The following is a 27,581-nucleotide window of genomic DNA, read 5'->3' on the forward strand; positions in this document are numbered from 1 at the left end:
TGCCTGTAGTCCCAGCTACTTGGGAGGCTGAGGCAGGAGAATCGCTTGAACCCGGGAGGCAGAGGTTTCAGTGAGCTGAGATCGAGCCATTGCACTCCAGCCTGGGCAATGGAGCAAGACTCCATTTCAAACAAAACAAAATAAAACCCTCAAGTAGCTCAGCATCACACTTAGATCATTAGTATCGGAACTCTTTATATGGCCTCTGAAGCCCTACAGGATCTGAACCTGATGACCTCTGTGACCGTATCGTCCACTGTCTTAATTGTTCACACCATTCAAACTACACCAGCCTTCTTTTTGTCCTTGAAATGCAGTAAGCTTGTTCCCACCTCAGGGCCTTTGCACTTGCTGTTCCCTCCACCTGCAACACCCTGCCCCCCAGAATGATGGGGGGCACCACTCAGGACTCAGCTCCAGTGCCACCAAGCTTGGCTTAGTTCACAGGATCTCCAAGGGTGGCCTTTCCCACTGTGATGGAGCGCCCAGGTCAATGGTAGGTTGCGGTTAATATTTCCAGGCGTTTTCACAAGCATTACCTTAGTTAGTCTACCCACAAAGGTCTCTTAGCCCCTTTTTATAGATTAGTAAGCTGAGACTTGAGAAGATAAATAACTCACCTAGGTCACACAGTTAGTAAATTTCAGAGCTGGTATGAAAACCCAGGGTTTTGGACATCAAGTTCAGGCTTCATCCGACAAATGCATTTGATTGTTATTCATGATGTCTTTAGGGACCAGTTGGGAAAACATAGCACATAGGTGGCTGAACGGCCTACCCCAAAGGTCAATTTAAAAACTGAGGTCAATCTGGGAAAAGATCTCTAGTGGAGGAACACAGTACTCCATCCCATTCAATTTCTTGTCACCTGTGTGGGTGAGGACTACAGCTGACCCAGGACCAAGAGGCATAACCAAGATGCTGAATGCACGATCGTAATTCAACATGGTCTCCATAAACTGTAACAACGGACTGAATCCAACAAATGACACATGATGCCGATAAATGTGAAATCACAGATTTAGGTTCAAAAACTCATTGCCAACTCTGAGGTAGGGAAATCGACAAAGCTATTTGGACAGCAACTCATGGAGAAAGACACAGAAGTCCCCAAACTCAGTACGAATTAAGTCAAAAACCCCTGCCAAAAGATCAGTGGCATACTAGATAGTGTCACTAGATGTGTAATCCTCAGAAGCAGACACATAGAATGCAGAGGGCAGCAGGGAGGAGTGTGATGATCTAGGGCAAGCCCCTGTGTGGAGGGAGCCAGCCCATGATGCTCTGGGCTGCAGAAGGGGATGGCGGGGACACATCCTGTCCAGGAGGGTGCTCAGGTTGGTAAAGTGACAGGAAACAGTGATGTAAAAAGCCTCAGTTTCTTCCTCTGTCAAATGGGGCCAATAATAATAATACCTCCTTCATAGGATTGTTGTGAGGATTCATTGGGTTAATGCAGGTAAAGTACTTCGAACAGTGTCTATGGCTGGGCGCGGTGGCTCACGCCTGTAATCCCAGCACTTTGGGAGGCCGAGGCAGGTGGATCACTGGAGGTCAGGAGTTCAAGACCAGCCTGAAACCAACTCCATCTCTACTAAAAATAGAAAATTAGTCGGGCGTAGTGACGCATGCCTGTAATCCCAGCTACTCAGGAGGCTGAGGCAGGAGAATCACTTGAACCCGGGAGGTGGAGTTTGCAGTGAGCAGTGATCGTGCCATTGTACTCCAGCCTGGGCAACATAGCAAGACTCTGTCTCAAAAAAAAAAAGAACAGAACAGTGTCTGGCACATTGCTGTCATGTGTTTGCCATTATCATTACTGTTGTTGGTATCATCTCCCTGGGTTGAAAGTGAGCTCCTCTGGTTGTAGGCAGTGTCTGGTCCCCCTTTGCACCCCCAGCATTCATCTTCCAGCACATAGTAGGTGCCTGCTATAGTCTGAATGTTTGTGTCCCTCCGAAATTCATGTTGAAATTCTTATCTCATTGTGATGGTATTCAGAGGTAAGGCTTTGGGGAGGTGATTGGGTCAGGAGGGCAGAGCCCTCATGAATGGGCTTAGAGTGTGTTCATCCCTCCCACAATGTGAGGACACAGCAAGATGGAACTGGCCCGCACCAGACATTGAATTTGCTGGTGCCTTCATATTGGACTTCCTGGCCTCCAGAACTGTGTAAATAAACTTCTGTTGGTTATAAACTACCCAGTTTATGGTATTTTTGTTATAGCAACCTGAACAGACTAAGACAGTGCCCAACACATGCTCACAGAGGTTATGTGAAGACACGTGTCAAGTTGCCCCGAGGAAGATCATTCAGAATATTTAGAGATGAACCATCAATCTCAGCTGCTGGTGAAAAGTTTAACAGGCTAATTCTGCTCAAAAAAGAGACTGAGCGTTTTGGCAGGGACATGTGGGTGTGGTGGCTGGGGCCACATGACTGCAGTGGTATGGGGTGACCTGCTGGACACCCTAAGATTCTGTGATTCCCATTTCTTTTCCAAGAGGCCCTCAGCCAAGACAGCTGCCTGGTGAGGGAGGGGCAGGGATGTCTATACCCACTTTTCAAATGGGGAACCTAGAGGGGTTCCCTATCATGTCCCTCTTCCCAGTGAGAGCATTTCTGGGACTCTTCCCACCTGGCCATCCTGCCTTAGTTAGTCTTTCTCTTAGCCCCATTTTATAGATTAGTAAGCTGAGACTTGAGAAGATAAATAACTCACCTAGGTCACACAGTTAGTAAATATCAGAGTTGGCCTGAAAACCCAGAGTTTTGGACATCAAGTTCAGGCCTCATCTGACAAAGGCATTTGACTGGCCATGCAGAAGGCCCTGGCAGGACTTGATGCAAACCATGCTTGATTTTCTGGGCTAAAATTACATCTTGAGTCAATTTTCATGAAATGTGGTGACAGATTTAGGTGCTGGGAAGATGGAGCTTTCGCAGAAGGCATAAAAATGACCCAAATGGTTAAAACCAGCTGAAAGCCGGCAGCCAGGGGCCACGAGAGCAGATTTCATCCCTCCCGGGATTGGCTCATCTGCAGCCTCATGCAAACCCCACGTACAGAGAAAGTGCTGTGCCTGCACTTGACTTCCCCTGATCACAGGATTATTATTTCTCGGCCAAGATTCTAGTAACAGAGAGGTGATTTGTTCCTGAAGGCCAATGAACTAGACGGAGGAGTGGCGGGAACTGGTTCCTGTTTACTTGCAAGGGCAGTCTTCCATCCCAGAGGCAGTTCCGTAGAGACAATCTGGATTTTTCTTTCATTCTCCATTCCTGATACTTTCCTCTGTGGGTCACCCAGAGAATCAAGCAAGGAATTACAGCCCCTCTCCCATCCCCAGTATGTTTGTTTGTTTGCTTTCGAGACAGGGTCTCATTCTGTTGCCCAGGCTGGAGAGCAGTGGCACAATCTAGGATCACTGCAACGTCTGTCTCCTGGGTTCAAGCGATTCTCCTGCCTCAGCCTCCCAAGTAGCTGGGACCACAGGTGTGTGTCATCATGCCTGTCTAATTTTTAGATTTTCAGTAGGGACGGGGTCTTGCCATGTTGGCTAGGCTATCCCCAGTATGTTTAGATGTATCTTCCTTTCTCCAGAAATAGCTGTGTGAAGGCCGGGTGCAGTGGCTCACGCCTATAATCCCAGCACTTTGGGAGGCTGAGGTGGATGGATCATCTGAGGTCAGGAGGTCAAGACCAGCCCGGCCAACATGGTGAAACCCTGTCTCTACTAAAAATACAAAATTAGCTGGGCGTGGTGGTGCATGCCTGTAATCTCAGCTACTCTGGAGGCTGAGACTGGAATATCATTTGAATCTGAGAGGCAGAGGTTGTAGTGAGCCGAGATCATGCCATTGCACTCCAGCCTGGGCAAAAAGAGTGAAACTCCACTCAAAAATAAATGAATAAATAAAGCTGGATGAAACAGCATGTGCCCTAGGGGTGGCCCACGTGGCTGAGCTCTGCCATCTTCACTCCTGGAGTCTGGGCACGGGTCCTGCTCACCTCTCATAAATGAGGTCAGCCTCCTTGATCTCTGAGGACCCTTCTGCTCTGACATTCTCACTCTACAACTCCAGCTGTCCTCAGCCTGACGTCCATGAACTCCCTGTACTGACTCTTCCTGTATCTTGCCAGCCTCACATCCTGAACACCAGCCATGCTCCTCTGTCTGTGCTGGATGGCCCCCGTTGGCCCCTTTGCTTCTACTCCCAGCCTTTCCCCACACTGCTCTGTGCCCAGGAAGACTGACCCAAGTTGACTGCCCCAGTGATCTGCTGGCCCTAGGTCTCCTAGTGAGGTTCCACCAATGGGAGGCACCAGCAGGAGATAGGAGGGTGGGAAGAGAGTGAGGTTGCCTGAGTTGACTCTGTCTCTCCAGTGGGGCTCCTGGTCCTGTTTGGAAGTCCCTTGGGGTTCCAGAAACCAGGACTCCCCTTCCTCCCCAGGCCTGGAGTAGTAATGGCTCCCTTCTATTGCTACCCTTGAGCTCACCATCTTTCATTGATTTCTTTGAACCCCATCCACCCCTTTATGACATCCCTCAACAGTTCAGGATGCTACTGGGCCCCGGGTTATGTCTTCGCACGTCACTGAAACCTGAAACCCAGCTCAACTCAGCTCCTCCACAGACTAGGGCCAGTCCTGCCCCGGTCTGTAGGATGAGGAGGTTGAGCCAGATGATCCTGAAAGTTCCTTCCAACCCATATCTCCTCTGTTCCACATCATGCACCCCAGGCAAATGGCTTGTGTTTGGGCTCAAATTCCATTTAAAAAAATCCAAATGACCTGTCAGAATGCCTTAGTTGAATGTGGCCTTCCGGCTGCGACTTTCCCTCCCCTGAACTCCCATTTTCTTCCATCCATACTTCCCTTCTCATCGTTTCCTGTTAGGATTGTTCATCCACATGCATCTCCCCTCCCAGGCTGCAAATCTAGTTCCAGTTCACACATTTGGTGATGCTCTGTTCTTTTGACCCATCTCCCTATCTTCCCCAGGGCCTGGCACTTCATAAATGCTTCCTGTTGCAAATATTAACTGAGATGGGAAGAGCCACCAGGAAGGCCCCACACACTTTGGATGATGCTATATAACGAATATTTACTAAGCACTGACCATGCACCAAGGCACTTTACTTCCGTCATCTCGTTTCACCCTCACCACAGGCCTATAAGGTAGGAGTTACCCTCAGACGCCAGATGTGGAAACTGAGGTGCAGAGAGGTTAAGTAACTTGCTCTAGGTCCCACCTCCAGAAACGGCTGGAGCTAGGAGCAAGCACAGGTATGTATTCCACACCAAGGCCACCTGTCTTCCCTCTACTCTACCCTGCGGTGGGTGTAGTAACAAGATGTGACTTGGACAATCAGAAACCCTCAACCAAATGAAGACAACTCTCAATTACAGAACGCAATCAATGGCTCACCAAAGAGTGCCCTTCTGAAGAGCCCTTCCAGACTTTCCTTCATGAATCACGAAGACATGGACACATTCCTGGTTTTTATGAAGCACAGCCAAAAGGCCTCAAAAGTAATTAGTTCACTTAAGCAGGCTAAATGTTTCCCTAGCAATCTGGTTTATGCTTTAATTGGCATAGACTCTTGGACAGGGTGGAATAGTAAACTTTAGCCCAGCCCCTGTAGAAATATTTCCCACAATTTTTTTGTTTTTGTTTTTGTTTTTTCTGAGACAGGGTCTCGCTCTGTCAACCAGGCTGGAGTGCAGTGGCGCAATCTCAGCTCACTGCAACCTCCACCTCCTGGGTTCAAGCGATTCTCCTGCCTCAGCCTCCCAAGTAGCTGGAACTACAAGCATGGGCCACACCCAGCTAATTTTTGTGTTTTTAGTAGAGATGGGGTTTCTCCATGTTGTCCAGGCTAGTCTCGAACTCGTGACCTCAAGTGATCTGCCTGCCTCCACCTCCCATAGTGCTGGGATTACAGGCGTGAGCCACTGCGCCCGGCCACCACACGTTTTCTTTCTTTCTTTTTTTTATTTGTTTTACAGATGAACTTCCCACATGTTTCATGAATAAAATTCACCCCCTTCAACTTCTTGGTCCCACCAAGTCTGGGGATTGGGGGCAGAGGGAGACAGTTCCGGCCAGTCCACCAACGAAGAAGCGAAATTCATTAATAAAACCTGGGTTACTGATGGGTCACTCAGACTTGATTTCAGACTTTATTAAGTCTTTATTAAGTCTGGGAAGGCCTCCTCACCCTCAGGCTCTTGGCGTCGGTCATTTTGTGCACTGTCCCCCTCCCTTCCCCTTTCCTTGGACCCTGGGGACAAGCCTGCATCCTTCTGTTCTTCACAGCTGCCTCCTATCCCTCTCTTAGTGGAGACCCCAGGCGAAGTCTCTATCAGGAGTCCACCAGCCTCCCTCCCAGGAGTCAGTGGAGATGGGCATGGGATGAGGCTGCCAAGGCCCATAGGGCCACAGCTTTGAGCAAATCCCCTCTCCCCACATTCTGGTGTCTCTTCTGATCACCTGGAGCAAGCGCAATCTCCAGCCAGCTCAGGCAGCCATGAAGGCCCCTGCAAGCCAGCTTCAGCTCTGCCGCTCAGCAAGCGCGTCCCACCTCACACCATGGAAGAAAACAACATTCCTCCCTCGGCCCCTCACCTCCTGGACTTCAACCTTGTCCTTCCTCAGCCAGACCCTCTTCTCCAAGAGACAGGAGGGATCGCTTCTTTTGTTGTTCAAACAGGAGCTAGTGGCTTCCAGGACCGCACCCCTCATCCTGACCCAGTTCCCCTTCCCCGCTTTCCTCTTTCCACCTGAAAACATTCTCCCGTGAGAGCTCAGTGAAGGAGGGAGGAGGCAGAGGTAGCAATGTGGCAACAGCCACCAAGGCCTTGTCAGCCTCTGTAGGCCCAGCTCCCTTTCCTAATTCATTCTTTTTTTTTTTTTTTTTTTTTTTTTGACGTGGAGTCTCGCTCTGTCACCCAGGCTGGGGTGCAGTGGTACGATCTCGGCTCACTGCAACCTCTGCCTCCTGGGTTCAAGCAATTCTCCTGCTTCAGCCTCCCAAATAGCTGGGACTACAGGCATGCACCACCACGCCTGGCTAATTCCTAATCCATTCTTTTTTTTAAACAACCATGTATTAAGCACCTACTGTGTGCTGGACTGTTCTAGGTGCTCAGAATGTAGTAGTGAATAAAGCAGATGAAAATCTCTGCCCTCATGGAGCTGACACATGACAAACAAGGTAAATAAGTAGCCTGTCAGGGTGGCATGTGCCTGTAATCCCAGCAGTTTGGGAGGCAAAGGCAGGAGGATTGCTTGAGTCCAGAAGTTCCAGACCATCCTGGACACATACTGAGACCTCATATCTACAAAAGAAAAAAAAATTGTTTGTAATTAGCCAGGCATGGTGGCATGTGCCTGCAGTCTTAAATACCCGAAGCTGAGGCCAGAGGATCGTTTGAGCCCAGGAGTTTGAAGCCACAGTGAGTCATGATCACACCACTGCACTCCAGCCTAGGCAACAGAGGAAGACACTCTCTCAAGAAAAAAAAAAAAAAAAAAAGTAAACCAGGGTATGGGAGATGAGAAAAAGTGATACAGAGAAAATAAAAACCAGTTAAGGGGAATAAGAAGTGTTGGAAAGTTAAACAGGGTGGCCAGAGGAGGCCTCCACAGGGTGACATCTGAGTGAAAACCTTAGGGAAGCATGGAAGGGCCACTCAGCCTTGTGGGAAAAGACCATTCCAGGAAAAAGGAAGAGCAGGTGAAAAGGCCGTGAGGCGGGAGGGGCCGTGTGACTGGAGTGGAGTGGGGAGGGGCCCAGCGTCAGGAGATTAGGTCAGCAGGGAAAGGAAGTCACAAGGTGTGGGGACTGGGAGGCCATGAAGGGACGGTGCTTTTGCACGGTGGGAGCCGCAGGAGGGCTCTGAGCAGAAAAGAGACAGAATTTGACCTGGGTTTTAACAAGATCCCTCTGGCCGCGGGGTGAGGAATAGATTGAGGGTATCTAGGGGACCCCATTCACTTCACAAATGTCCGTGCCATTCTTGGAGTGGACCCATCAAGTCAGCCCTCTCTCCCTACTCCCTGTTACAAGGGACAAAAGGCACATGGAGTGGGGGTGGGGAGGGGACTGGAAATGAGATGAGGCTGGAAAAGGGCGTCATCCTGGGTTGGGGTGGATTTTGGAAGCCAGGGTGGGTTTTGGAGCTGGGACTTGATTCAATGCAGAAGGGAGTCAACAAAGTTTTCTGAGCAGGGAAATCACCTCACTGAAGCCACGCTCACCTTAGTCAGAAGCCACGGTAAGGAAGCTTGCTGTGGATGAGGCCTGGTGCTAGAAGCTGCCCTCACGCCTCCAGCCAGCAGACAAGGTCTTAACGGGCACGGACTCCTGCGTCTCCCTGAGACTGGGGCTCCCTGAGGACAGGGCTATGTCTCCTCTCAGACTGGGGCTGCCTGAGGGCAGGAACCATCCCCTCCATCTTCAGTCTGTTCATGCAATAACAGGGACGGGACTTCATGCTTTGCACACCATACTAGCCTTCAGTGGGGCTTAGATGCTGCAGTTAGAAACATGTCAGGGAAATTGCTCCCGAATTAGAGACAGACAGGCAGACAGACAGGAACAGGCTGGTGTTTCTGGTGTGGGAAGGAGCTGCACCTACCTCCCGCCACTGCTTGTTCTCCATCCCTTGGGTATACATGACGCACACTGCAGGGAGAGGAGAAACAATGGATTAATACCTCAGGCCAAGAGGAAGGAGGGGTCCCAGATGAAAAGGATCCTGGATATGGGCAGGCGCCTCAGCAGACCCAGCCTGGGTAGCACTGTTGGATCTGGGTACGGGTAGAGGGTGTCTCCTGGGGTGGCTGAGATCTTGGTGGAGTGAGTCTAGGAATCTGGCCCCCCAAGCCTGGACAGGGTTCTAGATGCACCAATTCAGAGGGGTTGCGTTGGAGAAGGGAGACTAGGTGTGCCTGGAAGGGGCAACTTTTAGGAGGAGAGTCAGCGTCATTGCCTTCTAGGCTACAGCAAGGGTCTGAAGTGTGAGGCAGGTAGACAGGTGGGCGTGATGGAGGACAAGCAGAGGTGTGTGGTGGGGGAGAGCATCAGAAATCCGCATTGCTCCTTTACAGCCCAGAGCAGTTTCGTGAGGCCTCTGATTATCATCAGCCCCACTTTACAGATGGGAAAACTGAGGCTCAGAGGAGGCCAAAGACCCATCCAGGTCACACACTTGGGTGGCACTGCTCAAGGCTAGAACCTGGACTCCAAAATCAGTGCTCATCCCACCGGGTCACAGCCAATTGGAGCTCTTAGGCGTACTGGTTTCTCTGGGACCCTGTGGCCCCAGACCTCCAACCCCTCCCAACCTGCTCTGTTGTGTTGAGGCTTCACAAGCGTGCGGGCTGGGAAGGGTCAAATCTCCGCAGTTATCTTTCTCAGACACTGTGGGAGAAACATTAAACACGCTTGACACACTTTGAAAGGCTCCTGGCACATGGTTAGCGCTCAGTAAGGGCTCAAGCATTGCCGCTGTAATTAGTCATAGCGTTGTTGCTATTGTTACCGTTCTTATCGTCAGAGCAGGACTTACATGGATCGGACTTGGAAAACATGTCTTTGTCCAAGAGGTTCCTGAAGAGGGGGAGAGAGGAGGAGTTAGCACGGCCAGCTGAGAGGAGGCGACCTCAGGGGATTCGGGCTGTTACTGAGACCTGGAGGCTGGCCTCAAGCAAAACAGTTCCACAATCGTTTATTAGGCTTCATTAAAAGCCAGGCACTGGGCAGGCCCTGGAGGTTCCTCAGCCCACCTGCCTAAGGTGTGCAGAACTCCCTACCTCCCACCCCCATCATCACCACAAGCACTCCGGGTAGGTGCCCTGGCCTTGGTGCCCTGTGTCGCACAGCCACTTACCATCGGGGGATTTCCCAAACTGCCCAATGTCTTAGCCCTTTCTAGAAGCTCTCCTTTAACCACTTCTCTGCTTCTCAAAAAAATAAGATAAAGCAATCAAAACATATCCATGTACTCTCTCATTTTCGCAAGGCTCTACTTACAGCCAGTTTATTCGATGGTCTCATCTGTGCTGATGGATTAATGAATTACACCTCCCAGGGGAAGCCGACTCATTTGGACAAGGTCCTTCTGTGGTCAAGACCAGGGCTAACACATGGCCCTGATAATCAGACTGGATGGCATAGCAGCAAGATGATGGACACAACATTTGGGGACAGAACGGTCTTCCAACAGGTGCTAAGCTCCCCTTGTCCTGCCTCCATGCAATAAAGGCTCCCACTTACTGAGTCCCGGCGATGGGTCAGGCAGTGCGCTGTTTTACAAATATGAGCTCCCGATTCTCATGCTGCCCTGCAAGGTTGATCCTAGGCAGGTATTGTCCCATCTTACAGATGTGGAAGTGGAGGGGAGAGGAAGGGAGGATGGGCAGCCTACATCCTGCACATCTGATATCCCTCGTTTCACAGTGACCTGCTGCCATCGGGAAGCAACACAGCCCAGTGGAAATGCAGTCTCTGGCTGGGAAGTCATTCAACCTCTCTGAGCCTGTTTCCTCATCAGTACAACGAGACGGTAGTATCAGTCTTGAAGGCTGTTGATGCCCGTCCTGGATCCCCTCAGCCCTCACAGTTCCTGTACACACCCATGGTTTCCTCTTGTGTCTGTTTCTCTCCTGAGGGCTTTCTCAGGCAGGCTGTCTGCAAGGGCCAGAAAGTTTACGCTCCCAAAAGGCAGCACTCAACCAACAGGAAGCGGCTGGAGGACTAACTGCTCAGCTTCTTCACTCACCCCGGAGACAGCTCTGCTGTACAGTCTCTCCGAAGTCCCAGAGGGACTGAGCCCCAGGGGCCACCAGGAGACCTACCCATGAACGCATCCCACGCTGACCAGGTCTTCCTTTCCCTGCTCCCCCCGCGAGCTGCCAGGCAAGCCCTTCCTGCCTGTGCGGCTGCTCCTGCCAACACTGCCCTCAAGTCTTGGTTCTTTTCCCAACCATCTCAGCCTTGTCCCGCCTCCCTTCCAGAGGTCCCAAGGGATCTTGTCACCTTCCTTCTCTACTCCCACAACCCCCCACAGGTGCCTCTGCCCCTTGAACTGCTTTTCCAGAGAAAAGAAACAGTCAACACTGGTCTGTGTTGCTTCCTGAAAGCCAACTTCAAATATCAGAGCTAGGCCGGGCATGGCTGCTCACGCCTGTATTCCCAGCACTTTGGGAGGCTGAGGCATGTGGAGCACTTGAGGTCAGGAGTTTGAGACCAGCCTGGCCAACATGGTGAAACCCATCTCTACTAAAAATACAAAAATTAGCCCGGCATGGTGGTATGCGCCTGTAATCCCAACTACTCAGTAGCCTGAGGCAGGAGGATCACTTGAACCAGGGAGGTGGAGGTTGCAGTGAGCTGAGATCGCACCACTGCACTCCAGCCTTTTACAAAACAACAGCAGCAGCAACAACAACAAAACAAAACAAACAAATGTCAGAGCTAGATGAGGCCCTGAGGAAGATCTGTTCCTCTTTCTCCTCCATGATGGGGACATGAAAGACCAGGGAGAGGCCAAGGGTGACTGTGGCCCACAGCAAGCAGTGGTAGAGACAGAAAAGTCTAGAAGGAGGCCTTACCCTGAGTCACTGTCACCAAAGCCCTCAGCAGTGACAGCCTGTCGGGCAACTTGACCCCATAATCAACCCTACCACTCATGCCCCACGCCCTAAGGTGGGAGCCAAAGATCAACCAACAGACGGACAGATGCAACAGCAGCCTGAGGCCCACACATGGCATCCTCTGGTGCCTGGGCAAGTCCCAGATTGCATTCATGAATCCCCCTGGCTCCAGTCCCTGAGCAGATTCCCAGAGATGCCCCCAAGAGAGGAATTCCCAAACGGCTTCATGAAACCAGTCCCTAGAGAACTCTCACCCCTCCCCGACTTCAGTCTCTACAACCAGGGGCCACTCCCCAAAGGCAGCCGTCCCCAGCTGAGCCTCCCTGACCCCACAGGCAACCACCTCTCTCTTGGCCCCCACCAGCCCCTCCACCAGACCAGACCTGCTCCCAGTCAGCTGTCACTTCAGAAACCATCCGATAAACCTCCCAGCCCTCCACAGAGAGCATCAGATGAACGACATACAAGGCAGCTCTGAGAAGTAGGCAGCAGAGGCTACACGTGAGACAGCACTTCTACATACAGTCATTCACACCGAGGCGGGCTGATATCCCTGGGCCGACATTCTCATCCTGAAGTGTGTTAAGTTTGGGGGTAGGGGTGTCTATCTTGATTTAAACAAAGGACAAATGCCTTGAGACCAAAGGTGACTCTACAGTGGTAGAACCTGAGGCACAGTGAGGAGCTGAAAGTGATAAGGAGGAAGGGGACTTCTGTACTAAAGCAAGATCTTTAGGTTTATCTTTGAATTCCATGATGAAATTCAGCAATGACATAAAATCCTCCAATGTTCAAGCTGGAGAGGATCTCAGAGGTCACCTTTCCCAACTCCTTTACAAATCAGGACTGTGAGATTCGGAAGGACAACACTTGACTCCTCCAAGGTCTGGGTCTTCTCCAAGTGTGGCTCTAGAACTGGGATCTGGTCATATCCAGGCTAGGGAGAAAGAGAGTCAGGCCCTGGATATCAGCCTAGATACGTGTGTGTGTTTGTGTGTGTGCATGCGAGTGTGTTATGGGCGGTGGGAGGGGGAGATCTTATCCTCAAAGACAAGTAGATGGGGCTTTCCCTGGTCCTGCCCACTTCCCAGCTGGGCTAGAGGCACACAGCTAGACTAAGAAACAGAATATAGCCACCTGGCTCCTTGCCTGGTGACCTCAAGACCCTCACCGAGTCCTGGGACATGGGTCACCCTGGCAACTAGCACCCCGGGATAAAGCAAACCCTCTCTCCTCCACTCTGCTGAAATTATTCTTGCCATCCTTCCAGACTATTCCTGTCCTTCCTCAGTTTTGCCTTTCCTGGACACTGATGGACAGCTACTTCCTCTCCTCTCCCCTGAGCAATCTCTGGCCTGGAGTGTGCAGCCCTCTGACTCGTAGGACCCCATTACATACTGTGTACACGATCGGTTGCAAAATCATGGGTGTATCTGTCTCTCACACTGGCTGTGCATGCCTCCACGGCAGGGTTTCCCGCCCTGCCACAGGCCAGCCTAGCACCTGAGTCAGAGTAGTGGCCTGGCAAGCTGGATGGATGAAGGACGACCAAAAAGAATGGCCAGATGGGTGAGCGAAGCCTGTGTCTCCCCACCTGGGTGGCGCACGGTCAAGCTCAGGGATGGCCCCTTGCACTTCCTCTCAGCTGTGGCATGTAGTAGTTAAGTGCATGGGCTCTGCAGTCAGACAAGCTGGGTTTGCTCGCCTTGTGCTTCAGTTTCCCCATCTGTAAAGTGGGGGATGGGGCGGAGTAAAAATAGTTCAGGGCTGCTGTGGAGATTCGATATGTGGAGCACCTGGGACCTCGTCAGCCTTGTCAGACAGGTCAGCTGTCCTTGGCCTGGTGGTGAGTGGAGCCGTCACTCTCCCGGTGGATGCTCAGGCGCACTTGGTGACAAGCGCAGCACAAGCAATCGCCACCCTCACAGGTCCAAGGAAGAAGCCCACCCCCAACACACTCCCAGGGCTCCCTTCTGAGTCCCTTCCCCAGCTCAGCCTCTCTTCAGCCTCCCTTCCATTCCCCACTCTCAGCCTTGAGGATCTTCTGCCTCTCGCCTAGGTCCCTGCTCCCTACACCCCCTCTGATCCCACACCTCGTCCACACTTGCCTCCATCCATCCCTCTCCCTAACTGCCTGTCCAGACAGAACCCTCAGGGCCTGCTAAACCTCCTATCTCGGCTTTGGACGGGTGGCTTCACCCCATGAACAATGGGCCTCGCACTTCTGGGACTCACTCCTGCCCCAGGGTATAAAATGGCAGTTCCTTGGGCTCTGTTCCGAGTCTGGCTGTGTAGGTCTGAAGCAGGGCTCCAGAAGCCATGTTTACACGAGTGGCCCCCAGATATCCCCCTATTATGTCTCTGATGGCAGCCGTCCAAATACCACATGTTGAGACACCGTCTCTTAGGGCCTCAGTTTCCCCCGCTGCAAAGTCACAGACAACAACACACACATGTGTAGCACCAGAAGGTTCTTCGAGGTAAAGCGCCTTCCCCACTGATCCTCACCCTGATCCACTGAGGAATTCCAGGCCTGGGGCAGTGAGTCACTTGCTCACAAGCACACAGCCAAAAGCCTGGGGGAGGAAACTGGGTCTTCCGCCCTGAAGAAGGGCCCGAGACACCAGGGCACAGACAAGACCAGACCACAAGTACTTTTTCTCCACTTTCTTTCCTTTGGAGAGCACAAAGAGAAATTTTTTTTTTAACAGGAAAAACGTATTTTTTTTTTCTAAAAGAGCATACAACCCTTCTGCTGTCTGCACAGCAGCCTGGAGCTTGGCTTCTTTTGTTCCTTAAATCAAGGCCAGGAAGCAGAGCCAAGAGCCCCTTTCCTCCCTGCTTTCCCTTGCGGAATCATTTCCAATTCAGTGGCAGTGAGAAAATGGTCATTCACTGGGCTGTGAGGTCAGAAGTCTCCAAGGCCCCAGCAAGGACAGAAAGCCCTGGAAGGGCAAAATGAGAGCCCTTGGCAGATGCTAAAGGAGGGGCCACAGGGTAACACCTCCCATCTGGGGGAGCTTAAGAAAGAAGCTAGGCACATGTAGTCTTAGCTACTTGGGACGCCAAGGAGAGAGGATCACTTGAGCTCAGGAGTTCGAGACTAGCCTCGGCAACACAGTGAGATTCCATCTCTAAAACAACAACAATAAACCAAAAAAAAAAAAAAAAAAAAAAAAAGAAAGGTATGGGTAGAGAGGCTGGGGTGTACCATCCGAGAGGGAGACACAACCCTGCCCTCAGGGAGCCCAGTCTGACCAGGAGACGTAGCCTCTGCCTCAGGGAATCTTCAGCCAGAGAGGAGGCATATTTGCCCTTGAGCTGAGATGCTGGGTGAACTGACCATCACGCATCCCTGGTTGTCTCCAAACAAAGCCCAGAAGTGCTGCATCAATGCACTGAGCAAAGGCTTTGGCTGCAGCATAGAAAGAAACATTTTCCTGGAGCAGGACCCATAATGGAGGTCATGGGCCCCCAATAGGCAAAGTATGGCATATTGGTATATATGGATACGACATATATGGATACATTCTTCTGGAGAGCTTTCATTAGCTACCCGAAGACATTCATGAGTCTAAAAGGGTCAAGTAAAGATGGTGTATCTTCTTCCCAACAACTCACCCTAAGCATCCGTCCAACCTTGGGGGTGAAAAGTGGGGGCATTGAGAGCGTAGACTTCAAGCTTCATCTCTGGATCCAACACCCAACTCTGTCCCTTACTTGCTATATGACCTCTGGCATGTCACTTAGCTTCTCTGTGCACCAGTATTCCCATTTGTAAAGAAGGAGTAATAACAGTCCCATCCTCCCAGGAGTTTTCTGAGATTAATTCACATAGTAAGTTGCAATGCAGTGCCTGGTATACAATAAGTGCTCAATAAAGGCCTGTGGAGAATGAAGATGGCACCTAAGAATGCTCCATATTCTCCCCTCTCTGCTCCCTAAAGCTTGGCTTTAGCAGGACCCAAGCCCTACTACCCTTGCCCACCACTGCTCACTGGTTGTACAGCCTTCCTTGAGGAGAGAGTGGGGACAGGAGAGCCAAAGTCAGGCAGAAACAGGAATCCTGGCTGGGCTTGGTGGCTCACGCTTATAATCCCAACACTTTGGGAGGCTGAGGCAGGAGGATCACTTGAGGCCAGGAGTTTGAGACCAGCGTGGGCAATATAGGGAGACCCTGTCTCTACAAAAAATAAACAAAATTAGCCGGGTGTGGTGGTGTGCATCTGTAGTCCCAGCTACTCAAGAGGCTGGGGTGGGAAGATCTCTTGAGCCCAGGAGGTCAAGGCTGCAGTGAGCCGTGATCACACCACTGCACTCCAGCCTGGGTGACAGAGCGAGACCCTGTCTCAAAAATCAATAAATACATAAAAGAAACAGAAGGCTGGGTGCTCACACCTGTAATCCCAGTACTTCGGGAGGCTGAGGCGGGTGGATCACCTGAGTCAGGAGTTCGAGACCAGCCTGACCAATATGGTGAAGCCCAGTCTCTCCTAAAAAATATAAAAATTAGCCAGGCATGGTGGCAGACACCTGTAGTCCCAGCTACTTGGGAGGCTGAGGCAGGAGAATCGCTTGAACCCAGGAAGCAGAGGCTGCAGTGAGCCAAGATCGCGCCACTGCATTCCAGCCTGGGTGACAGTGTGGCTCCATCTCAAAAACAAACAAACAAACAAACAAACAAACAGGAATCCTGATGGTCCCACAGAGGCCCCTGAGGTACCGATCAGCATCACCTCATTTCTGCATGGAGCAATTCGCATAAACATCTGGCAAATGGAGTGGGAGAGAGATGACACCCATCAAGTATATAATCTGTGCCAAGTCCTTTGTTATGTACTTAGCCTGTGACACTCTATTTACCCTCCATATCAACGCCAGAAAGTAGACTTTGCTCCCATTCTGTAGGCAAGGCCACAGAGGCTGAGTGATGTGCCTGGTGTCACCGGCTTGTCAAGAGGCATGCAGAAATTTGAACTCTGAACTCTGAAGCTCAAGCTCATTTAAAGGTGCCCTGGGGAGTGCTTGCACTACCAAAGCCAAGGTCTCCCAAAGCCCCATCTGGGCCAGCAATGCTCCCTCTTATCCTCACTGTCCTGCTTCCCATCCTCAGCCTCTTGGAGCTGCTCCCAAACAAATGACTGAAGAGGAGAATTGGAGGGTTTCCCATCTCCTCCTGCCCGGCTCCCAGACCTAAAAGGCAGAAGTAATCCGAGGAAAGCAGGGCGGGAGATGGGAGGAGAGAGGCCTTGGCACCTAGCCCCTGGCACTTACCCATCTCCCCTTTCAGATCCCGTTCTCACCCGCGTGCTCTGTTTCCCTGCCAAGCAACCTCACCAAGGTCTAAAAAGCAATTTTCACATGGCTTAAGAGCTCTCCTTCCTGGGGCAATTTGCATTTTTATTGTTATTAATTATCGTAATAATTGTCCCTCTCACACTACATGGCCAACGGAAAAGAGCAGGAGCTCTGGCCTCAGATGCATCTGAGCTGGAGTCCCCACATGGCCACATGTGGCCCTGACAAGGTACTTCATCTCAGTTTCCTCATCTGGGCATGGGGTCACATACCCGATTATGGAGTTGCTGTAAAGTCAACAGCTTCAAACAGAAACGTAGGAAGCATACTCAATTCCTCTCTTTCCCTTATTCCCCCTCCTGTCCCATCAGCAAGTTTTAAATGTTTCTACTTCAAAATATATCCCAAATCTGTCCACTCCTCCCCATGCCACCATCAGTATCATCTCTCACTTGGAGGCCTCACTAGTCTTCTGCCTAGCAATGTGCTTCCATACCTGCCTTTCTCTACCCTTCACCAGTCCCTTTTCTTCACGATGACCAGAATTCTTTTTATTTTATTTATTTTATTTTTTATTTTTTTGAGATGGAATCTCACTCTGTTGCCCAGGCTGGAGTGCAGTGGTGCAATCTCAGCTCACTGCAACCTCCGCCTCCCGGATTCAAGCGATTCTCCTGCCTCAGCCTCCAGAGTAGCTGGGATTACAGGCGCATGCCGCCACACCCAGCTAATTTTTGTATTTTCAGTAGAGATGGGGTTTCGCCATGTTGGCCAGACTGGTCTCGAACTCCTGAACTCAAGTGATCCGCCCACCTTGGCCTCTCAAAGTGCTGGGATTACAGGCTAGAGCCACCGCACCCAGACTCTTTTTATTTTTTATTTTGAGACAGAGTCTTGCTGTCACCCAGGCTGGAGTGCAGTGGTGCAATATCAGCTCACTGCAACCTCTGCCTCCCAGGTTCAAGCAATTCTCCTGCCTCAGCCTCTTGTGTAGCTGGGATTACAGGTGCCCGCCACCATGCCTGGCTAATTTTTGTATTTTTAATAGAAATGGGGTTTCACCATGTTGGCCAGGGAGGTGGAGGCTACAGTGAGCAGAGATCACGGCACTGCACTCCAGCCTGGGTGACAGAGAGAGACTCCATTTGAAAAAAAAAAAAGCCTCTTAATAGCAAATGAAGATCAATATCAATTATCAAATAAATGAATGTGTCAGTAGTGTTCAGGTATTGGTACCTATTACCATGATTAAGCTGATTTAGCGCATTGCCGTTTATATAGAATGTCACAGACTTAATCTCTTTAGTCTTCAGAAGAATGAAGACAGAGGATGTGGACAGGACCAGTACTTTCCACCAGTTTACAAATGGAGAAACTGAGGTTGGAGAACTTAAACAATCTGGCCAAGATCCCAGAGAAGATAAGCCAGGAGTGGCACTGACTTTCAGTGTCCTGGCCAGGATTCTTCCATACCCAAAGGTATAAAGCTGCCCTGTTGTTACTGTGAGGTCTGTGTGAGGCCAGCAGAAGAGACCTTAGGGAACCTTGCAATGTTTTGAAATCATACTAAGCCTTTTTATTCTTGGCTGGCAAACAGGCAGAAAGAAAGGCAGTCATGGGTCCAGCCAAGCTGTGCTGGGAGAATCAGTCACCTAACACTGTCCACTGTCCATTGACTGTAGGAAAATCTGAGGAGCAGGCCTCAGAGATGCAAATTCTAGGCTCTTGGAAAGCCTCCTTACTTTCCAAATGGCCCCATAGATGCCATGTTTGCCCATCCAGCAAACATTGCCCACTCTCTTCCTGCTGACAGAATCCACATTGTTTAGATCTGATGACGACTCCCTGAAATGCGGGAAGATGGCCCCTGTCCCTAGTCTAGTAGTGCACATGAGACCCAACTTTGGCCCCTGAAATAGAAAGGAAAGTTTGCTGAGAGACTTTGGAAAGGATTGTACTTTCCTGGTAAAAAGAACTTTTCAAAGAGAGGACTCTGGCCTCATGCCTAGCTTCCTGTCTTTGGATGCAGTTGTGATGCCTGAAACAGAGGCAGCCATTTTGTAACAACGAGGCCTACTGCTAAGATGATAGCAAAATACAAAGACGACTGGGTCCTTGATGATAAAGTGAGCTGACAAAGTAGCCCTGATATAACCTACCTCCAGATTCATTGTGATCTGAGAAAAATAAATGCATTTCAGGTTTAAGCCACCATCAGTCAGATTTTCTGTTACCTACAGCTGAATCATTCCTACCCAAGCCTGACTCCTCTCTGCCCCAGAGCTTTCCAGCCTAATTCCCCAGCCTCCTCCCTACCCTTTCTTCCCAGGGTAGAACATCTCGAGTGATCGCCTTGAGTCTAAACAGGGTGAACTGTGAGCTGGGAGAGGAGGGATGGTAAACTACTACCGTGTGGTCTGGATGGCATCGAAGGCTGGCTTCCATCCTGTGACTCTTTCTGGTTTCTGCCCCGCAAGGATTCCTCCATTTCTGGGTTTGCTGCTCAGAACCACAGGCATCCGTTAGCAAGGAAGGCCTCTCCCATTCCTGGGGAGAGACTGCCTACCCTTTGGTCACACCTACCATAGTTGGTACTCAGGCCTCCACCACCATCCTCCTGGAGAACCCAATCTCCAATCTCAAGAAGCCCTCAAGGCCTTGAAGTCTGAGGGAATAGGAGTTGGATCCCTCTCTCCAAAATGTACTCACTGTGTAACCTTGGGCAAGTCCCTTAACCTCTCTGAGCCTCAATTTCCTAATCAGCAAAAAGAGAAAATACTACTATCTATCTATCCTAGTTTAAAAGATGTAGCAATTGTGATTGGCTGAATGAAATATAAGATGGCCTCCAAGATTCCAGTCTCCTGGCACACATGTCTGTATAATCCCCTCCCCTTGAGAGTGGGCGGGACCTGGGAATATGATGGGTTAGTCACTCATGCGATTGGGTTATGATGTATAACAAAGGCAATCAGATATTTACTCTTGTGATTACAGTTACTTTACATAAGACTCTGTCATAGCAGATTAGGAGAGATTCTCCTGCTGGCCTTGAAGAAGTCAGCTGCCATGCTGTGAGGGGGCCATGTGGCAAGGGCCTGGGGGCAGCCTCTAGGAGCTGAGAGTCACTCTGGTCCAATAACCAGGAAAAAAACAGAACTTTAATCTATCTGCTGCAAGAAATTGAATTCTGCCACCCACCAGTGAGCTTGGAGGAGGACTCAGGGCCTTCGATAAGACCACAGCCCTGCCAATACCTTGATTCCAGCCTAGTGAGACCCTGAGCAGAAAAGCCACTTTATGTCATGCCTGGACTTCTGACCTACAGAAACTAGGAAACGAGAAATGGCTGTAGTTCGAAGCCACTAGGTTTGTGGTAATTTGTCACATAGCAATTGAGAACTAATATAATAACCTTAATTTGAAATATATAAAAGTATTATGTGAGGCCAGGTGCAGTGGCTCACACCTAATCCCAGCACTTTGAGAGGCACAGGCTGGAGGACTGCTTCAGACCAGGAGTTTGAGATCAGCCAATCAGCCTGGGCAACCGAGTATGACCTCACCTCTACAAAACCAACGAACAAAAAAAAATAAAAAAAAATTTAAAAATTAGCTAGGTATGGTGGTGTGTGTGCGCCTGTATTCCTGGCAACTCAGGATGCTAAGGCAGGAGGATCGCTTGAGCCCAGGAGTTGGAGGCTTCATTGAGCTATGACTCTACCACTGCATTCCAGCTTGGGCAACAGAGACTGTATCTCAAAAAAAAAAAAAAAAAAAAGGAAGGAAGGAAGGAAGGGAGGGAGGGAGGGAGGAAGGAAGGAAGGAAAGAAAAAAAAAAAAAAACAAGTTGTGTTATTTATTTGAATAGGCTAAAAACAGATGGGCTGGGTGCGGTAGCTCATGTCTGTAATCCCGGCACTTTGGAAGGCCGAGGCGGGCCGATCACCTGAGGTCAGCAGTTCGAGACCAGCCTGACCAACATGGTGAAACCCCGTCTCCAGTAAAAATACAAAAATCAGTGGGGCATGATGGTACATGCCTGTAATCCCAGCTACTCAAGCGGCTGAGGCAGGAGAATCGCTTGAACCCAGTAGGCAGAGGTTGCAGTGAGCCGAGATTGGGCCACTGTACTCTAGCCTGGGTGACAGTACGAGACTCCATCTCAAAAAAAAAAAAAAAAAAGTTGAGTGTAGAAATTGCATGTGGTTCAGTCTAATATGATGTAAAGTGCCTAGCATGCAGTAGGCACTCAGTAAATGCCACTGTTATTATTCCCCTAGCTCCACTGACCTGAGTACCTTAGTGTATTCAATGGTTAAATGGACTTCTTTTCCTAGCACTGGCTTTGACAGCTGCCGCCCTCCCCCAGGCTCCTCCCTCCCCCAAACCACCCTCTCTCTGCCTGTCAGAAGAAAGCGCTCAGAGCTGTTCACACCCCTTCTGAGAGACCCAGGGCACAGCTCCTGAGCCGGGCTGCCTCTCCGGCTCCAGGGCAGCAAAATGCCAACCCGAACAGACAGCAGAAAACAATATCTCTGGGGCAGAACAACAGCTGCCCACCAGCCCCATACCAGCTGGTGGGGGAGAGGGCAGCCAGCAGGGCTAAGCAATCGGCTGCTTCCAGACTCGCCCCACGCCGTCTTCCCTGGGTCTTGGGAACCCACCATGTGGAACTGTGCATCGCTTCTCCAGCAGGACCCTGCGCAAGTGCAAAGGTTTCCTGTTATGTAAAAAATGCAAATCATTCTTTCTAACCAACATGCTGGGCCAGATCCCTGCATGGAGACCTGAAAAATAGTGGCGCCTTTGGAGAATGGAACGTCGGACAGGTAAGTTTTGATTGACTCGGCAGGATGGCTCACACAGTCAGGAAGGGTCTAGAACAGGCCATCAGAGGAAGGAAGAGCTCTTGGCTCAAGGGAGGAGGGTCTTTAAAGTCACATTTTTTATGATGTCTACTGGTATCTAGTTCCACAAACCATCTGCCCTACTCACTCCCAAAACAACCCTTAAGAATCTCTAGATTGGCAGGGCACAGTGGCTGACGCCTGTAATCCTAGCACTTTTGGAGGCTAAAGCTGGTGGATCACCTGAGGTCAAGAGTTCGAGACCAGCCTGGCCAACATGGTGAAACCTTGTCTCTACTAAAAATACAAAAATTAGCCCTGTGTGTAGGCAGGCACCTGTAATTCCAGTTACTCAGTAGACTGAGGTAGGAGAATCACTTGAACCCAGAAAGCGGAGGTTGCAGTGAGCTGAGATCGCGCCTTTGCACTCTAGCACTCCAGCCTGGGCAACAGAACAAAAACTCCGTCTCAAAAAAAAAAAAAAAGAATCTCTAGATTGATCAGATTTCCAGGACACACACAGACCCTGGGAGCCAGCTATAGAGGCAAGTTTTTATTAACTTCCAGTTGTCAAATAAGCAACAACATCAATCGCTATTCATGTTAATTCATTTAAGCCTCAAAACTGATAAGGATCATTATGCTTTCTTTACGGATGAGGAAACTGAGGTATAGACAGCTTAAGTAGCTTACTCAAGGTCATAGGAAGAGAGCTGGGATTTGAAACCAAGGAGACAGATTCCAGGGCTCACATTCATAACTGTTGTGCCAAATAACCAAAGGCTTTCTAATCTTGGGCCCTGAGTTTACCACAGTCAGTAAAAATAATTGTTTGGGAGTATAGTATACTCTACCTGAAGCAAGGGCCTGAAACTGTCCATCCCCAGTGTCATTTGCCTTCAGTGCAGACTTGGCCCTGGGGTGGCCCTGTGCTCTGACTCAGATGTGCCCCTGTGCCAGGCAGCTTTGCTTAGCTAGCTGAACCCTAGGATGGACACAGCAGGTGCCAGATCCTTCCCTAGGCACAGAGCAGAAGAAGGCTCTGTGGTAGGGGAGTGGTAGGCCCCTTCATGAGGAGGAAGGCAAGTGGAAACAAGTGTTCCTGGGAGCCAGAGGTGGCAACTCATAGTCTTCCCTGAAACATTGGCCCCTCTACCCCAGCTGCCCATCCTGAAACCCCCTGGAGTTCTCACCTGCCAGCCCCTCTGCCTGCCCTACTGTTCTGGGCCCGCCAGCAGGTGTCACTCAGATGCCCAGGGCAGAGCCTCCCAGAGCCTCCTCTCCTGGGGCCCCAAGAGTGCTGACCACAGGGTGCAGGGGGGAGGGACTTGACTCTTTAACTGGCGACCATGGAGTGAAGAATATGCTGGAGAAAGCCACTCTCTGCATTTCTCCCTCCTCCCTGTGCTCCTCTCCTCCTCCTTTTCCTCCTCCTCCTCTCTCTCTGTTCTAGAACCTGAATAGTTGGGCCTGGCTGAGGCAGAGAGATGCATCTACAATTTCAAGGCCACCCAGACTGTTTTCTCACCTCCCCTCTGTTCTAAGTGACTGCTCCCTCCTCATCCCTCCCCACCAAAACCCACTTCCCCCCACCTCTGGCTTTCTGGAGAACATGAGCAGGGCCCAGGTCAGGGCCTTCCTCAGCTCATGGATCATGTCCCCCGAAAGGGAATTGACCCAGGGTCAGCCCCAGAACCACATCCCCCAGGAAGGCCTCTTATGCAAGAGGTTTGAGTCCTTTGGACATCTTTACTTCCAGAAAGCAAACAGGAGGGGCCAGGTGCTACCGCCTTCCGGTGATCATTGTAGCTACTTATTGAGCACCTACTGTGTGCCAAGCAAGTGCAAAGTAGCTTGCTAGGTGCTTCATGCTCCTCCACTCCTGCAAGTTAATTCCTCCAACAGTATTCGGCAAGTGCCAGGCACTGCTCTAAGCATATGAGCTACCTTGGTGAACAAGGTTTCTCCATGAGTACATGCTGCTTACGGTTTGTACCTGACAGGTGGGGGAAAGTGAGGCTTAAAGTTTGCCCCAAGTGGTGAAGCAGAGATTCTGTTTCAAGGTATCTGACTCCAAAGCCACAAAATCTGCCCTCCATCTCCTGTCCTCTCCACTGGAGTAGAGGGTGCATGAGTCTGACTCAGGGTGGGAATCTCTGCCCTCAAATGCTTACACAGTTGTTTTGAGAGGGGAGGGATGACGTTTGCATACCTGAGATGTCTCAAGAGGTTTCATCCTCAGTATGTGAGGGACCCTGTGGCCCAGGCTGAGTACCTAGGGCCCAGGGGACACAGAAGACAGTGATTTGAGCTGTGTGTCTCATGGGTGAGAGGATGCCTGGAAGTGGGGAGCACGAGGCCAGGCTTTTTGGGGGGGGTCATGAACTTGGGGAGATAAAGGAGGAGTGAAATCTGGATGGGGAATGGGCTGTTCAGAGGCTTGGAGGTGGGAAGGATCCCAAGACAACTGAAGACGACAGGCATGATTGAAGGCTGGGAGGGAGTGCCAGGCGCAGGGATGTGCGTGCAGAAGGGTGGGGAGGCCGTGCTGCTTTTGAAGGCTGAGGAGGTGAGACTGGAGCTAATCGGCCATCAGGAATCTCCCAGCAGAATAATGACAAGCTGCAAATGGCGCTGGGAGATGATCCTGACGGCGTGGTGTATGGGACCTGGGAGCCATCACAGGACCCCCCAGAGGGCCTGGCTTAGGGGGGAAGCTACGTTCAACCAGACTAGCCTTCACCGCCACTTACCCCCAAGTCTTCAAGAGAAAGTCACCCTGAGTCCTTCCCTCCTTCACACCCCTGCCCAGACCCTCCGGCTCTACCTACACCTCATCAATTCCACAACTTTGTAATACAGGACTGAGGGGCAACAAGGTTACCTCTCATGGAGGGTCTGACCAAGGAGCAACCTGGAAGAGGATGAGATAGGTGATTTCGAACAAGGGCACAGCCAGGGCTCCAGAAATGCTGTCGGTGATCTGGGGCAGCGGGCATGGCCTCTGTGGGGGAACCTCAAAGTGGGTGATGCTTGCATGGCAGCACATGATCCTAGGCCAGCCACAGAGAGACTGAACTAGGGAAAAATCCCCCTTTGCCACCCATACCCTCTTACTGCCAGGGGCAGCCTTCCCCTAGCTAGGAGAACCTGGTGCAGACCCAGCTCTTAGACAGAGAAGTTACCCCCAAATCCTATGTGACATGAGTGAAGATTTGGGCGTGGTAGCCCACAAAAATATTCCCCCTCCTCCTCTGTTGGACTCTACAATTTCACAGTGTTCTATTCCTTTGGCTTAAGATTTTTGACCCAAGTTATATTTTTAATGGTGCCACTTTAAGTTGTTATCATGTATCCACACCTCAGTATGAATGAGTCAATCTGATCTTTTCCAGGAGTCGATTTCGTTGTTGATAGAGATGAAGGAAGGTTTTAAAATCCTAGAGTCTAGGACCTTGGGGTGGGGGAGAGTGGTGAGGGGAGGATCAGGATGCTGGAGCAAAGAAGGGGCAAAGAGAGAAGAGAGGAGGGCACAGAAGGGAGAGAGGGTGGACGAGCCTGGGAGGGATGGGGGCAAATCACTCACTTCGTGATGTGGGGATGGGGTGATCAGAGATAGCCTGAGCAGAGACCGTAGTACAGCCTGTTACCAACTCCCTCTCCCCACTTGGGTGCCTGGACCCCCTGTTCCTGTGTCTTCATATCTCCTCGATGCAACAGCCTGGAGCGCAAACTTTCTGGGATATGACCCCAGCCTGGCTTCCTATTCTGCGGTCGCCACCCGCAGCTGGACAGGACAGGGGCTCTTGGCAGATCGGCAGGGGCGCAGTCCTGGAGACCAGGACTCTCTGGGAAGGGGGCGCGCGGAGGTTTAGGATCGAAGCGGCAGGGGCCGCGGGGCTCTGCGTCCAGGGCCGGGGCAAGGGGACCCGGCCAGCGGGAGGCTCACCTGCAGGACACGGTGATCTCCACCTTGGTGGCCGGGATGCTGCCCGCTAAGGAGTCGAACTCGCTCAGCGACGCCATGTCCTCAGGCTGCTCCATCGCCCACCGCACCCCCCACCCCAAATTAGTCAATCCCTGCGCGATTCACGCCTCCTCCGGAGCGACTGGAGCCCTGGGCTCTCCCCCAACTCCAGAGCCTGGGCTGGGCGGCAAGGGGAGGAGAGAGGAGCGCGAAGAGGGGGCGTGGGAAGTGAGAGAGGGAAGAGGGAGGAGGGAGCGGGGGCCGCGGATCGAGGAGGGGGCTCGGGTGACGCCGCGAGGAGGCTAGGGGCCCAGTGGGGAAGGGCAAGGAGCCCAGGGAGCGGGGGCACAGCAGGGAAGGCAGAGAGGGGCGCGGGGAGAGGGGCGCGGGGAGAGGGGCGCGGGGAGAAGGGCGCGGGTAGAGGGCACCGGGAGGGAAGCGCGGAGTCGTGGAGAGGGGCACCAGGAGAGGGACGCGCGTCTGTGGGCAGAGGTAGAGGGGATGCAGGAGACAGGGAGAGGGGCGTGAGGAGCGGGAGGCGCCGGATGGGGCGCTGGCGGCGGGGGTGGCGGGGCACCGGCAGCGAGGAGCCCGAGCGCCCAGGCTGCGCCGCCTCTCCCTGGGTCTCGGCGCCGGCGGCGACGGGGCTGGGACGCGGCTGCGAGCGCCACCTCCTCGGCTCAGGCTTCGGCTCCGGGGCGCCCGGGCTGCGGGAAAATCAAATCTGCCCGAAGCCGCAGCCTCCCGCCACCCGGGAACGCCAGAGGGGGCGCCCGCAGGGGCCGGGGCGGGGCCGCGGGCGGGGTCTGCGCGCAGGGTGAGTGTGAGCGTGTGTGTGTGCGCGCGTGTGTGTGTGTGCGCGTGGCGGGCCGGGGGACGCGGTCCAGATGCTGGGGACGTGGAGGGTGACAGCAAGAGGTGGTCCTGGTCGCGCGCATCTTCATTTGCGCCCGCCCCCTCTCACCACCCCTATCTCCCATCGGGGGGGGGTCTCCATCCTGGGGGAGGGGGAGGGTTATGGGAACCAAGGGGCGCCTTTTTGAGAAAGGTCTATGCAGGGTTGAGAGGGGGCATAAGTGGGAGGGAGGTATGCAAAAAAGATCCCCTCCCAGGGGCTTGGGTGTGGAGGGTCTCTGCGGAGTGTGCGCCCTACTCAGGGGCAGGTCTCAGTCCAGAAACAGACCCTACATCTCCTTCTGGGGAGGTGTGTGGGGGCGACCCCAGGGCCAGGAGGTACTACCTCGGTTTCCCAGTGGCCCAGGTGGGGTCGGTGCATGGGCGCCTCCCCCATCCGTGGTTCCCGCCAGCCGCGGCCTCGCCAAGTCGGCTGCCGAAACCACGCGCCAGCGCCCTTCCACTCCCCCGCCCGTCGTGACCACACGACTGAGCCAGCCTCCAGGTCTAGAAGCTCCTGCCACCCAGTCTGGTGGCAACCAAACTGGGAGATCGGCCTGAGCTCCCTGGGCTTCTATGCAGCCAGCACGGAGTAGGCGCGTGCTGTGTGCTTGGGGAGCGAGGGGAGAGTTGGGACACCTCTCCTGCAGTCCTCTTCCCAGCCAAGCCCCTCGCGATCCCCCGCCCTAGCCGAGCCTTGCCCTCCCGGGCATGAGGTTGCAGCGCAGAGGCGTCTCCCTGAGTAAGGCTGCACACGTAGACTTGACTCTAGCCCATCCTCAGCCTCAGCCTAAGCTTTGCCGAGCTGGAACCTCCACTTCCTCACCCACCGCCTGGCACATCGAAGCCGATGTGCCTCGGGCCGGCAGGGAGGCCAAAAACCTGGCGCTGGGCTGGGCAGAGTT

The 27,581-nt window shown here is 52.0% G+C and overlaps 1 protein-coding gene across 3 annotated transcripts in view; it reads right to left on the minus strand.

Moving 5' to 3' along the window:
* CPNE5 (copine 5) overlaps positions 1-26,492 on the minus strand; it is a 100,358-nt gene extending 73,866 nt beyond the window's left edge. For all 3 annotated transcript variants that reach the window (XM_024248360.3, XM_054557438.2, XM_054557437.2), the window contains exons 1-3: positions 25,765-26,492; positions 9,582-9,622; positions 8,649-8,695 (exon numbers count right to left, since the gene is read on the minus strand). In XM_024248360.3, coding sequence (XP_024104128.1) covers positions 8,649-8,695; positions 9,582-9,622; positions 25,765-25,859 — 183 coding nt within the window. In that variant the 5' untranslated portion in view covers positions 25,860-26,492. The remainder of the gene's footprint in view (positions 1-8,648; positions 8,696-9,581; positions 9,623-25,764) is intronic.
* Positions 26,493-27,581: the final 1,089 nt, after the last annotated feature.

Source organism: Pongo abelii, chromosome 5 (genome assembly GCF_028885655.2).
Source record: "Pongo abelii isolate AG06213 chromosome 5, NHGRI_mPonAbe1-v2.0_pri, whole genome shotgun sequence".
NCBI classification, from domain to species: domain Eukaryota; kingdom Metazoa; phylum Chordata; class Mammalia; order Primates; family Hominidae; genus Pongo; species Pongo abelii.